General features: G+C 46.6%; 2 protein-coding genes and 1 long non-coding RNA gene across 3 annotated transcripts in view; 1 reads left to right on the top strand and 2 right to left on the bottom strand.

Moving 5' to 3' along the window:
• inf2 (inverted formin 2) overlaps positions 1-14,781 on the bottom strand; it is a 42,849-nt gene that overhangs the window by 12,781 nt on the left and 15,287 nt on the right. The gene's annotated exons all lie outside the window — the stretch shown is intronic.
• Positions 1-14,781, bottom strand: part of LOC141378500 (uncharacterized) — a 171,226-nt gene that overhangs the window by 153,051 nt on the left and 3,394 nt on the right. The window lies entirely within an intron of this gene.
• LOC141378560 (uncharacterized) lies at positions 1,880-13,391 on the top strand. Its single transcript, XM_073928487.1, has 2 exons — positions 1,880-3,443; positions 8,675-13,391. Exons 1-2 carry the CDS (start codon positions 2,966-2,968, stop codon positions 11,623-11,625), a joined length of 3,429 nt encoding a protein of 1,142 aa, XP_073784588.1. The 5' UTR covers positions 1,880-2,965; the 3' UTR covers positions 11,626-13,391.

Raw genomic sequence — 14,781 nt, 5'->3', positions numbered from 1 at the left:
AATAGAATTAATAACTCTTTTTAATAACTGATTTATTTTATCTTTGCCATGACAGTACATAATATTAGACTAGATCTTCTTCAAGACACTTCTATACAGCTTAAAGTGACATTTAAAGGCTTAACTAGGATAATTAGGTTAACTAGGCAGGTTAGGGTAATTAGGCAAGTTATTGTATAACCATGGTTTGCTCTGGAGGCTATAGAAAATGCATAGCTTAAAGGGGCTAATAATTTTGTCCTTAAAATGGTGTTTAAAAAATTAAAAACTGCTTTTATTCTAGCTGAAATAAAACATATAAGATTTTCACCAGAAGGAAAAATATTATCTGACATACTGTGAAAATTTCCTTGCTCTGTTAAACATGATTTAGGAAATATTTAAAAAAAATAATAAATCAAAAGGGGGCTAATAATTCTGACTTCAACTGTATGTATCGTCATTTAAATAAAATATTGATCCTAAAAAACATTACATTGCACAACTAAATCCCAATTTACAATATGTTGACATAGAAAATATCCATTAATAATACTTTTTCAAAATGTTCTACTATATGACTGATTCAATAAATGCAACAAGAGAGCAGAATCTTTCCTATCCAACAGCTGCTGTGTCTGATCTGCTGATTTAACACGATCTGCTGGAATCTGTGCCATCAGCCCATCGGGGATTAAATGTGGACAAAAGAGTGTTTATACCACAGTCAAGACAAACAAAAGTCTCTGGCACAGAATTCAATGTTCTCTTCAGCTCAGTTTGTTGTGACTGAGAGATTGATTTCAGCAATCCAGGCTCATTGCAGAAATGTGCCCAGGGATACATTTTTGAGAACCTAGAAATACAGTTAAAGTCAGAATTATTCGCCCCCTTTATGTTTTTTTCTTCTTTTTAAAATATTTTCCAAATGATGTTTAACAGAGCAAGGAAAATTTTACAGTATGTCTGATAATATTTTTTCTTCTGGAGAAAGTTTTATTTGTTTTATTTCTGCTAGAATAAAAGCAGTTTTTAATTTTTTTAACAGCATTTTAGGGACAACATTATTAGCCCCTTTAAGCTATATTTTTTCTTGATAGTCTACAGAACAAACCATCATTATACAATAACTTGCCTAATTACCCTAACCTGCCTAGTTAACCTAATTAACCTAGTTAAGCCTTTAAATGTCACTATAAGCTGTATAGAACTGTCTTAAAAATATCTAGTAAAATGTTATGTACTGTCATCATAATAAAAATAAAATAAATCAATCATTAGAAATTATTTAATAAAGCTATTATGTTTAGAAATGTGCTGAAATAATCTGTTCTCCATTAAACAAAAATTGGGGGGAAAAAAAATAAACAAGCAGTCTATTAATTCTGGGGGGCTAATAATTCTGACTTCAACTGCATGTAGACTTACATGTGTTTGTAGCTTTTGCTTTCACAAATCTACTAGAGGGCGCCGTGTACACTTTTGACAATCTCAAATAATGTACTAGGGCACGTTTTCTTATATGTGCCATTACTTGTCAATCGGGGCTGCACGATACTGGAAAAATATGCCATATTGTTGATGAGTATTGCGATGATATTTATTAAGACATTACATTTCCCTAGAAAAATGTTATTTTTATAGCAGTATTTACTGATATTAAAATAAACAGGTCAAATATATGTTTCAGATCTAATTAATTCTAATTCAGACAAAAAACTGTGTCAATGTGCAAACAGGGGTCACCAATCTCGGTCCTGGAGGGCCGGTGTCCCTCTAGGGTTTAGCTCCAACTTGCCTCAACATACCAGCCTGGATGTTTCAAGTATACCTAGTAAGACCTTGATTAGCTTGCTCAGGTGTGTTTGATTAGGGTTGGAGCGAAAATCTGCAGGACACCGGGGGGCCCTCCAGGAACAAGTTTGGTGACCCCTGATTTTGACTTTTAAACACTGTAAGTGAAAACCTCAGCAGATATTCTGACTCTGATTGGCTGTTGTTATTTTCTTCACTCATTTCAACTCCACACACTACTGTATATTTTCAGCTCTTTGAGCCGTTCCAGCCAATAACAGAACAGCAATTACTTGAGGGGCGGGGCTAAAGATAGTACGGCCCCATCTGATTGGTCAATTTTTTAAATAACCAAAGCATAAAATGAATGTAATTTATTTTACATATGTCTGTGATATTTATATTGTATACACTACCATTATAACAAAACTTTTCTGATGGCAAAATTTTCACAAAAGCCTGCAGCCCTAACTAAGAGGATAAATATGTTTTCTTGTGATATTATTGTCATCTTAAGACAATATAATGATTATATAAAGATTTTACATTGTTGTTAAAAAGCAAATCTTATTATTATGAGCAAATCAAAATTATTATTAGCCTTCTTGTGAAATTTTTGTATCATATATATATATATATTGTAGCGAGCGATTACATGCCACGTCGCCCTGGTCGCTAATTTCACCCAGCTGGACCATCATCAAGCCAGGATCGCTCACAGCTGGACGGCATCAAGCGGAGAGACATATAAGCCCAACCTACGCCAGGAGAAGATGAGCTTCATTCTGTCTATGACTCCCTGTGCTAATGCTTGTCTCTTTGTCTCTCCGTAGCGGACTCCAGCTCGTGATGATCCTTCACCCGACTACTCACTGTCCTTCACCTACTTCCCGGAGCACCAGAGCACCTCACCTTGAAGAAGAGCACCTTTTACACAACGCACACTTTGTAAATAAAGCACCCCTCCGGGGACTTGTCTGTAAACTCAACATGTTGTGCCGCTGTTTTCCCTCTGCCTCGCTACAACTGGTGGAGAATGCGCGCTTTTTCAGAGGGGAAAAAATTCAGCACTTACCAGTAAGAAGAAGTAACCACTGAATTTTCTCTGTTTTTTTCTTCTGTTTACAGACAGGCATCCGCTCTCTCTCTCTCACTCACGCTCTCTTACTCGGCTGTCATCCCCTCCTGAGTCATGTCGATCGAAGAGGTAGTACGCCATCTAGCGGAAATCTCAAGAAGACAACAAGTGATAACTGAACAACTCACCGCCAGACAAGACCGTATGGAACAACAGCTCCGCCAAGCGGCCGGTTCCAGCCAGTTTTCTGAGGTGAGCGCTCATAAATTTATCACAAAACTCAGCGGCCTGGACGATATTGATGCTTACCTGCACACCTTTGAGGTAATCGCGGAAAGAGAGAGATGGTCGAAGGAAAGTTGGGCGAGGATGTTGGCCCCATTTCTGACTGGAGAAGCTCAAAGAGCTTATTTCGCATTAGAGACACCGAAAAACGATGACTATAAAGCATTGAAGAAGGAGATACTCGCCAGAATGGGACTCTCCAACATAAGCGCAGCACAACAATTTTCTCAGTGGATATATGATGACAAACAGCCGGTACGGACCCAAGCAGCCAACTTATCCAGATTGGGAAGATTATGGTTCCAAGGTTGTCATAGCCGGGGGCGGTAATGGGGATAAGCTCCCACTATCTATAAAGTACCCCTATACGGCGTGCGTCTCAAATAGCCTCTGACAACCAAGTCCAGCTCCTGGCCTTCAAGTGTGGTTTAGCTACCAAACCCGGCGGAACTGTTTTCACTGACAGGAGAAGGGGCGCAGGCGGGTCACTGGCGCCTTACAACCAGTTGCTTCGGGGAGATGATATTCGTTAGCCTGGGAAGGCAGATCATCTAGGGGAAGGCAACCCTGTTTTCAAACCTCCGCTGCCTTGCGGCTATATCCATTCATGGAAAAGGCTTCAGGAGTAAACCTCGAGGAAAAATCCGGAGTCGGAGTCCCTAAGGCAGTTTAACGCTGTTTGCAGCCTCACTCTGGCAACTCCTGCGACGGCGCCGATACCAAACTGTAGCAGCCCTGCTGTTCCTTTGGATTTGTCGACAACGTGGAGAGGGGGGACCCGCTACATGGGCAACAGCCTGTCCTCCATAATACATTGCCCTGGCTAGTATCCGATCTCGCACACCCTGGAGATGACACTCCAGCCTCGCTAGCACTCTGGCGTGGATACAACACGGGGAGCAGTAGTTTACCGGTTATAAGCCACAGCTCGGTTGGCGTAGAGCAAGGCGCCAGGGACTGCTCCCGACGGTGGGAGGGATCTTCGGGTCCCACTGGACAGTTACCGCCCGCCTCAAGCTGGGCAGCCCCCAGTCAATTAGGTACTGCCCCGCCACAGTCTGCTTTCCTCATTGGGTGCATGGGGAATAGGAGCATTTCGAACAGCAGACTGCAACCATCGCACCAGACAATAAAATAACACAGAGAAAGAGACCAGCTCTAAAACTGGGATGCTGGAATGTCCGTACAATGCTTACGGGCCTCTCCGAGGACTTACGGGGCATTGACGACTCACGAAAAACAGCTGTCATTAACAACGAACTACTGAGGCTAAACGTAGACATCGCTGCTCTACAGGAAACACGACTAGCAGACTCAGGAACTCTAAAAGAAAAAGACTACACCTTCTACTGGCAGGGAAGGGCCCCAGACGAGCCCAGACAGCATGGCGTGGCTTTTGCTGTGAAGAACAACTTACTGAGCATGGTAGAACCAGGCAGAAATGGTACAGAACGACTTCTTACCCTCCGCCTCAACACCACCACAGGCCCTCTCACTCTTGTCAGCGTGTACGCTCCAACTCTGAACGCAACACTGGAAACTAAAGATAAGTTTTATGGGAACCTAACATCTGTCATTAACAACATCCCTGATAAGGAACAACTTGTACTTCTGGGCGATTTCAATGCCAGAGTGGGTGCAAACCACGAATCATGGCCCTCGTGCCTAGGCAAATTTGGCATTGGAAAAATGAACGAGAACGGCCAACGCCTGCTCGAGCTTTGCGCTTTTCACAACCTGTGCATCGCCAACTCATACTTCCAGACCAAGCCCCAGCATAAAGTCTCCTGGCGGCATCCGCGGTCAAAACACTGGCACCAGCTGGACCTCATCTTAGTTCGCCGCTCAGCTATCAACTGCGTCCTGCACGTACGCTCTTATCACAGTGCTGATTGCGACACAGACCACTCCTTAGTGTGCTGCAAGATCAGGTTAAACCCAAAAAGGTTTCACCGTTTAAGGAAACAAGGGAATCCTCGCATCAACGTCAGCAGGATGTCGCAGCCTGATCTGACGCAGAAATTTGCAGAAACAAGGTCAGAGCCAAGCGGCAACCTCCCGCTCTCCCTCAGGAAGCCAATACGGAAGTAACTAAAACTGCAATTCATCCGAAATTCCGCTAGTCCTGGCCGCTCCTGGCTCCAAAACAGAGCAAATTTCAATTGAGCCCACTGTTAGAATGGCCAACTTTACAGCAGAAAAAAAGGTGTTTACAGCCTGGTACAAAAAAAGGTTTTGGTTAATACAGCTAATATTACCCTTCATGACAACTGTGAGGGGGGTGAATTTTTTTATAACTCATCCGTTTCCTTTATATTAAGTTATATTAAGTTTGCATAATTAAGGGAGTTGTCACTTGAGTGACAGTTAGGTCTCGCTGGTCGCCGTCACGTCACCTCAGCTGAATCCTGCAGATTATCCACTGAACTCGGCATATTTATCATATTTCTGTGATGTTTTATGTGGCTTTACACAGTCAACTGCCTTTTGGACTTGTTTCCCACAATTATTAGATGGCATGCCATGCTGAGGGCACTTAATTGTGCTCACAAACCATTCACGTGGCCTCCGTTTCCCATGTGAGTAAAGTTATATACTTATATACCATCTCTATACATGTATTTGTTTTATTTAAGATCCTTTATCGTTTATATTTATATTTAGAGCTATAATGCACTCCAGAATCTGTCTAAAGATAAGTTTTATGGGAACCTAACATCTGTCATTAACAACATCCCTGATAAGGAACAACTTGTACTTCTGGGCGATTTCAATGCCAGAGTGGGTGCAAACCACGAATCATGGCCCTCGTGCCTAGGCAAATTTGGCATTGGAAAAATGAACGAGAACGGCCAACGCCTGCTCGAGCTTTGCGCTTTTCACAACCTGTGCATCGCCAACTCATACTTCCAGACCAAGCCCCAGCATAAAGTCTCCTGGCGGCATCCGCGGTCAAAACACTGGCACCAGCTGGACCTCATCTTAGTTCGCCGCTCAGCTATCAACTGCGTCCTGCACGTACGCTCTTATCACAGTGCTGATTGCGACACAGACCACTCCTTAGTGTGCTGCAAGATCAGGTTAAACCCAAAAAGGTTTCACCGTTTAAGGAAACAAGGGAATCCTCGCATCAACGTCAGCAGGATGTCGCAGCCTGATCTGACGCAGAAATTTGCAGAAACCCTTGTGAAAGAACTTGACACCGCACAGACAGGTGATTCTGCCCTGGAAATGTGGGAATCACTACGAAACACAATGCAACGCACTGCCCTGGCAACTTTTGGAAAGAGGACCACAAAGACGCATGACTGGTTTGAAGCAAAGGCCTCTACGATGATCCCATGCATAGAAGCCAAGCGTGCGGCCCTGACAGAATACAAGCGGTCACCAACTCAGAAGAACCTTCAAATTCTCAGATCAACTAGGAGCAAGGCTCAACACATTGCCAGATATTGCGCAAACGAGTATTGGCAAGAGCTCAGCAACGACATCCAGAAAGCAGCCATAGCGGGGAACATAAGAGGCATGTACGACGGCATTAAGAAAGCGCTAGGCCCCACCCAGTGCAAAACGGCACCCCTTAAGTCATCTACTGGGGAAATAATCTTCGACAAGCAACAACAGATGGAGAGATGGGTGGAACACTACTCCGACCTCTACTCTAGACAGAACACGGTGTCCTCCGCAGCACTAGACGTCATTAAATGCCTGCCAACCATGGAAGAACTTGACGAGGAGCCAACAGCAGAAGAGCTCAGAAAGGCTATCGATAAACTGGCCTCAGGCAAAGCCCCTGGCAGCGACGGGATTCCTCCAGACTTGCTGAAACAGTGCAAGGATTCCCTACTGCACCCTCTTCACAAAGCCCTCTGTCAGTGTTGGAAAGAAGGGGCCGTACCGCAGGATATGAGGGATGCTAAGATCATCACCCTCTACAAAAATAAGGGTGAGAGAAGTGATTGCAACAACTACAGAGGCATCTCCCTTCTTAGCATCGTTGGAAAAGTATTTGCTAAGGTCATCTTGGCCCGACTGCAGAAGCTGGCTGAACGTGTTTACCCGGAGTCACAGTGTGGTTTTCGCGCCGAACGGTCAACGGTAGACATGATTTTCTCCCTCAGACAACTGCAGGAGAAGTGTAGAGAACAGCAGATGCCCCTATACATCTCCTTTATTGACCTCACCAAAGCCTTTGACCTGGTCAGTAGAGACGGACTTTTTAAAATCCTCCCCAAGATTGGCTGCCCACCAAAACTGCAGAGTTTGATTGAATCTTTCCACACAGATATGAAGGGAACAATCCAGTTCAACGGCAGTTGCTCTGAGCCTTTCAGTATAAGCAGTGGCGTCAAGCAAGGCTGCGTTCTTGCCCCCACACTGTTCGGAATCTTCTTTGCCCTGCTCCTAAGGCATGCCTTTGGTTCAGTAACGGAAGGAATCTACCTCCGCACCAGGTCAGATGGCAAGCTATTTAATCTTTCTCGCCTGAAAGCCAAGACAAAGGTACGCGAGACACTGATTAGAGACATGCTTTTTGCTGACGACGCTGCAGTCACCACACACACCCAGGAAGAACTACAGTCGCTGATGACCCGTTTTTCCATGGCCTGCAAAGACTTTGGGCTGACCATCAGTTTGAAAAAAACAAATGTCTTGAGCCAGGACACTGCCACTCCACCAACCATCACAGTAGATGATTACCAGCTCGATGTCATCCACCAGTTCACGTACTTGGGCTCCACCATCACCGACAACCTCTCCCTGGATGCTGAACTTGACAGAAGGATCGGGAAGGCAGCCTCTACTCTAGCCCGCCTGACAACCCGAGTGTGGACAAACCATAGGCTGACAACTGCAACAAAGATGGCAGTGTACAATGCTTGCGTCATCAGCACTCTGCTGTATGGGAGTGAGACATGGACCACCTATGCAAGACAGGAGAGGAGACTGAACACCTTCCACCTAAGAGGTCTGCGTCGCATTCTGGGCATTACCTGGCAGGACAAAGTCTCCAACGTCAAAGTCTTGACTCGAGCCGGCCTTCCCAGCATGTATACCATGCTCCGACAACGTCGCCTGCGCTGGCTTGGCCATGTGTGCCGTATGGAGGATGGGAGAATCCCAAAGGATATCCTTTACGGAGAACTCTCATCTGGGAAGAGAACAACAGGACGCCCATTTCTGAGATTTAAAGATGTTGTGAAGAGGGACATGAAGGCCCTTGACATAAACACCAAGTCCTGGGAAGACCTCGCAGCAGACCGCCTGAAATGGAGGTCCACCCTGACCAAACAGCTCAAGTCAGGTGAGAAGAACATGATGCGTGCGTCAGAGGACAAGCGAGTTCACCGAAAGGTGCAGAGCGTCAGCCAGGGAGCCACCTATCAATGCGACTGCTGTGGTAAAAAATGCCTCTCCCGTATTGGTCTCTTCAGCCACCAACGACGCTGTCTTAGACAATCAGTCATGCCCCAATATAAGAGCTAGGATACGTCATCCATGGTCAACACTGACCGACGGAGGCCTACTGGTTGCTAGGGGGAGATCCAACCGCAGTCCAGGTCGCTGAGAAAGTGGTCATTGAAAAGATGATGAGGGCGCTACCCAGACGGCTCCGCACACTTACCAGCATGAGGAACCCCGACTCGCTGGCCGCTTTGGTGGAGGCGGTGGAGCTGGCAGAAGCTCACGTGGCCCGGGAGACTGGGGAGAGAGCAGCTCTGCCACCCCGGAGGGTAAATGCGCCATGGCGACCGGTGGAGGGCACAGCACGACCAGGCAGCAGACCGGCGGTCCCCAGCCCAGTCGACGAGCCGATGCCCACAGAGCCAACATCACTCTCGACCCCGGCCTGGAGGGCAGGGTGCGTGGTACATCGCAACGTCCCTCCCGAAGCTCCCACCCGAAAAGTATGCTTAGACGGGAAAACGCAGACGGCCACACTGGATACAGGAAGTGCAATAACACTGGTCCACCCAAACACATTAAAATCCCATCAAGAAGGGAAAGGTCGAATCCCGATTACATGCGTACACGGTGATACCCGCCACGTACCCTCCCAAAGAGTCACCATAGCGACGAAGTCGGGAAGCTGGCTCATCGAAGTAGGAGTGGTTCCAGATCTTCCAGTACCCCTTCTTCTGGGCAGAGACTGGCCGGGGTTCGATGATCTCCTCACCCACCATCAGGCTCGATCGGCTCGTTCGAAGAAGAACAGCAAGGGACGGGCTCAACGGGACCGCCAACCAGCGCTGATGGCCACCGAGAGCGACAGAGGGGGTGAGTCATCATCGGCTAACCTGTACTATGATCTTTTCCAACAGATTACCGCAGGTGGCGATTTCGGAAGAGCACAGCGTGAAGACGAAACGTTGAAGCACTGCTGGCCACAAGTCCGGATCATAGACGGTAACGAACGGTTTCCCAGCCCTCACCCCCTCCCACATTTTATTGTACAAAATGGTCTGCTGTACTGTGTCGCAGAGAGGCGGGGGGAAACGAAGACGCTATTGGTCGTCCCGAGGACCAAAAGGGAGACGGTTCTGGAACTGGCACATACTCACCCGATGGCAGGACATCTAGGAGCAGCCAACACGATCAAAAGGATCAGAGATCGTTTCCACTGGCCCGGGTTGGATGGAGAAGTCAAGAGGTATTGTCAGGCATGCGACATCTGCCAAAGAACGTCTCCCCAACGACCACCCCCCAGCCCTCTGATACCATTACCCATCATTGAGGTGCCCTTCAACCGCATTGGCATGGACTTGATAGGGCCTTTGCCGAAGTCGGCCCGGGGACATGAACACATCCTTGTCATCCTCGACTACGCCACCAGATATCCAGAAGCGATCCCTCTGAGAAAAGCCACGTCATCGGCAATCGCTAAGGAGCTGTTTTTATTATGCAGCCGAGTAGGAATACCAGCAGAGATACTGACCGACCAGGGCACCCCATTCATGTCCCGGTTGATGGCAGACCTCTGCCGCCTCCTAAAGGTAAAGCAAATAAAAACTTCTGTTTATCATCCGCAGACTGATGGCTTGGTGGAGCGCTTTAATAAGACGCTGAAGCAGATGCTCCGCAGGGTGGTGGCAGAGGATGGGCGCGACTGGGACCTCATGATCCCGTATGTGCTTTTCGGTATCAGAGAAGTTCCCCAAGGATCTACAGGTTTCACACCCTTTGAATTGCTGTTCGGCCGCCAACCACGAGGGCTATTGGACGTGGCTCGTCAAGCTTGGGAACAAGAGCCAGCCCCACAACGGTCAGTGATTGAGCACGTGCGGGACATGAGAGGACGAATAGAAAAAGTCATGCCCATCGTCAAACAACATCTGACCGAAGCCCAGCGCGCCCAACAGAGATTATATAACCGGCCCGCCCAACCCAGAGAGTTCCATCCAGGGGACAAGGTAATGATCCTGATACCTACCACCACCTCGAAGTTTTTGGCATCCTGGAAGGGGCCATATACAGTGGTAGAAAGGGTAGGGCCAGTAAACTATCGAGTCCGTCAGCCGGGACGAAGAAGAGAAGAACAACTTTACCATATCAATTTGATGAAGAAATGGGTTGCAGCTCCAGGTCATCTAGTTGCCTTCTCAGAAGAAACTTCTCCCGTTGTCCATATAGGTGAGCAACTCTCACCGAATCAGAAGGCGGAGCTGCAAGCCTTGGTCGGTCAGTTCAGGGATGTGTTCTCAGAGAAACCGGGCCGAACCACCATCATCCAGCACGAAATCATCACCCCACCTGGCACCATCGTCCGGCAGAGGCCTTATCGAGTACCAGAAGCTCGCCGGCTGGCTATCAACGAGGAGATCCAAAAGATGAGGAAATTGGGAATCATCGAACCATCTCGTAGCCCGTGGTCCAGCCCCATAGTGATGGTCCCCAAACCCGACGGCACCCTCCGTTTCTGCAATGACTTCAGGAAGCTGAATGAAATTTCCAAATTCGACGGGTACCCCATGCCTCGGGTGGACGAGCTGCTGGATCGGCTGGGTGGAGCCCGATTCATATCCACGATCGACCTCACCAAAGGCTACTGGCAATTACCACTAAGTGAAAGCGCCAAGGAGAAAACCGCCTTCTCCACTCCCGGTGGGCACTGGCAATACCGGGTTCTTCCCTTCGGGCTCCACGGGGCTCCAGCAACATTCCAGCGAATGATGGATATCCTGCTGAGACCCCACCAGCCGTATGCAGCAGCATACCTCGACGACCTTATCGTCCACTCCGAGTCATGGGAAGAACATCTATCCCGGTTACGGAGGGTGCTCCTTGATCTTCGTAGGGCTGGGCTCACAGCTAATCCCAAGAAATGCCACCTGGGTCTAGCAGAAGCCAAATACCTCGGTTTCCACATCGGTAGAGGTCTCATACAGCCACAACAGAACAAGGTCAGAGCCAAGCGGCAACCTCCCGCTCTCCCTCAGGAAGCCAATACGGAAGTAACTAAAACTGCAATTCATCCGAAATTCCGCTAGTCCTGGCCGCTCCTGGCTCCAAAACAGAGCAAATTTCAATTGAGCCCACTGTTAGAATGGCCAACTTTACAGCAGAAAAAAAGGTGTTTACAGCCTGGTACAAAAAAAGGTTTTGGTTAATACAGCTAATATTACCCTTCATGACAACTGTGAGGGGGGTGAATTTTTTTATAACTCATCCGTTTCCTTTATATTAAGTTATATTAAGTTTGCATAATTAAGGGAGTTGTCACTTGAGTGACAGTTAGGTCTCGCTGGTCGCCGTCACGTCACCTCAGCTGAATCCTGCAGATTATCCACTGAACTCGGCATATTTATCATATTTCTGTGATGTTTTATGTGGCTTTACACAGTCAACTGCCTTTTGGACTTGTTTCCCACAATTATTAGATGGCATGCCATGCTGAGGGCACTTAATTGTGCTCACAAACCATTCACGTGGCCTCCGTTTCCCATGTGAGTAAAGTTATATACTTATATACCATCTCTATACATGTATTTGTTTTATTTAAGATCCTTTATCGTTTATATTTATATTTAGAGCTATAATGCACTCCAGAATCTGTCAGATTAATTAGCTGTAGGCTCTAGAACAGTCATCTGAAGCGTTGTGATACAGTGTTATGCTGGATTTTATCAATAGTCTTACATTAACTAACACAGACTATATCTGAAGTGTTTGGAAGTAATTCCCGTTTTCCTCCCGTTTAAAAACGTCATAAGAACAATGTTTAGTGGCTCAATGTATTACAGCAGTGTTTTTAAAAGTCTAAACACTTTATTGATATAGTATACAACCAAGCACAAGTGGTCAGAATACAAACGAGTCACAAGTGATAAAGTATTAAGCGTTCTCCCAAAGTAAAAGTGTGTCAGAACCAGGTCCAAGCTAAATGCTAGCAGGTGTCTGTAGCTCCGCTCACTCTCCGCCTCTTTGCCCTTGTTTGGTATCCCGCCGTGGGTGTGATGACGCGTGACCAAAATGGCGACGGTTGGCCGCGCCTACTTGTGGCTTCTTTTGCGCTCTTCAGAAACCTATGGGTGACGTCACGGATACTACGTCCATATATTTTACAGTCTATGGTCAGAGCACTACAAGAAACTCCACAACCCACCACAAAGACCCAGGTACGTGCATTTCTGGGGTTAGCGGGCTACTATAGATGTTTCATTCCCAATTTCTCATCCATAGCCAGCCCTTTGACAGACCTGACCAGAAAGGGGCAGCCAGAGAGGATACAATGGAACAGAGAAGCAGATGGCGCATTCCAAGCCCTGAAGACGGCACTGACATCCTCACCGGTACTGCACGCACCTGACTTTGGCTGCCCCTTCATTCTACAGACAGACGCTTCCGACTTGGGCCTGGGCGCGGTCCTCTCCCAGGTCCACGGCGATGAAGAACATCCCATCATGTACGTGAGTCGGAAGCTTACCCCTGCAGAGACCCGGTACGCAACGGTAGAAAAAGAGGCCCTGGCGATCAAGTGGGCAATCCTGGAGCTCAGGTATTATCTCCTTGGCAGAAGATTCACCCTGGTGACCGACCACGCTCCACTTCAATGGATGTCAACAGCGAAAAATAACAACGCTCGAGTCACCAGATGGTTCCTGTCGCTCCAGGATTATAACTTCACAGTTCAACATCGAGCCGGGGCCTCCCACGGAAACGCCGACGGGCTCTCAAGGCTATGGTCAGGATGGGCAGGTCTGTCAAAACATTCTACCCCCCCTCTCAATACTCTACCTTTTCTCCGCAGGACACCCAGGACCAGGACGACGCTAAGGGGGGGGGAATGTAGCGAGCGATTACATGCCACGTCGCCCTGGTCGCTAATTTCACCCAGCTGGACCATCATCAAGCCAGGATCGCTCACAGCTGGACGGCATCAAGCGGAGAGACATATAAGCCCAACCTACGCCAGGAGAAGATGAGCTTCATTCTGTCTATGACTCCCTGTGCTAATGCTTGTCTCTTTGTCTCTCCGTAGCGGACTCCAGCTCGTGACGATCCTTCACCCGACTACTCACTGTCCTTCACCTACTTCCCGGAGCACCAGAGCACCTCACCTTGAAGAAGAGCACCTTTTACACAACGCACACTTTGTAAATAAAGCACCCCTCCGGGGACTTGTCTGTAAACTCAACATGTTGTGCCGCTGTTTTCCCTCTGCCTCGCTACAATATATATATATATATATATATATATATATATATATATATATATATATATATATATATTTGTCACAGATCGTCCTTACTTACAGCTTACAGCTGATCAAATCATTCTAAAGCAGGTAAGTGACATTCTAAGTCGATCTCTCTCTATTGTATGTTGTAGTGCTGTTTTTATACCACAATAATCTGCTAGTGTTTGCTTTGCTCCGGCTTTTTTGGGTTAATTATTGTGATCTTCCGAATGCAACAGAGAAATACTGGAAAATCTCTGTAGACTGATAGCATTTCATGCTGTTCAGCCTTATAATCTTAAAATGTGAGCAAAATCAGCTGTTTTGTCTTCACTTTAGAGACATTACGCTAGAAAATCATTCAAACACTAGCTCTACAGTGATGTTATTGAATGAGTAACGGCTTCTGCTGTTCTGATGTCAGCTGCAGATGTGAATGAATGGCGGAGGAAAGTAGTTCCTCTTTCAAATAGGTTTTTGAGACCCTCTGTGGTTGATTTTCTGTTTTATACTGAGCTGTTGTATAAACACAATATCCCACTCATAGCAGTGTGATGTAGCTGTATATCGTCACTGGAGGGCCAACGCACCACGCCTCCCACCAGCGCCGATATACAGTCATATTGCACTGCTGTGAAATTGCTCATATATATATATATATATATATATATATATATATATATATATATATATATATATATATATATATATATATATATATATATATATTAGGGGTGTCAAAAATAACCGTTTTTTCGGTGCACTGCGATGCGGACAGGTCGGTATCGGTTCAGTAATAATCATAACCGGTTATTACTGACGTCATTTACCTCATATGTGCTCTGTCGCGAGGGAGGCGATCGCGCGAGTATTTACAGCGCTTTAACTACTTAAAACTCATAAACTGTGCACAATTTCACTGTGTGTGTTTGCTGGATCAGTCTTTCACTGACAAATACAAAAATAG

This window comes from Danio rerio, chromosome 17, assembly GCF_049306965.1.
Source record: "Danio rerio strain Tuebingen ecotype United States chromosome 17, GRCz12tu, whole genome shotgun sequence".
Taxonomy (NCBI): Eukaryota; Metazoa; Chordata; class Actinopteri; order Cypriniformes; family Danionidae; genus Danio; species Danio rerio.
This window is presented reverse-complemented; position numbering and strand designations above follow the sequence as displayed.

Bases quoted from the DNA above. Each gene is read 5' to 3' on its own strand.
- LOC141378560 (XM_073928487.1), top strand. From the start codon at position 2,966: ATGTCGATCGAAGAGGTAGTACGCCATCTAGCGGAAATCTCAAGAAGA. The intron at 3,444-8,674 runs GTTGTCATAGCC...ACTGGTTGCTAG, and splicing joins GGGAAGATTATGGTTCCAAG to GGGGAGATCCAACCGCAGTC.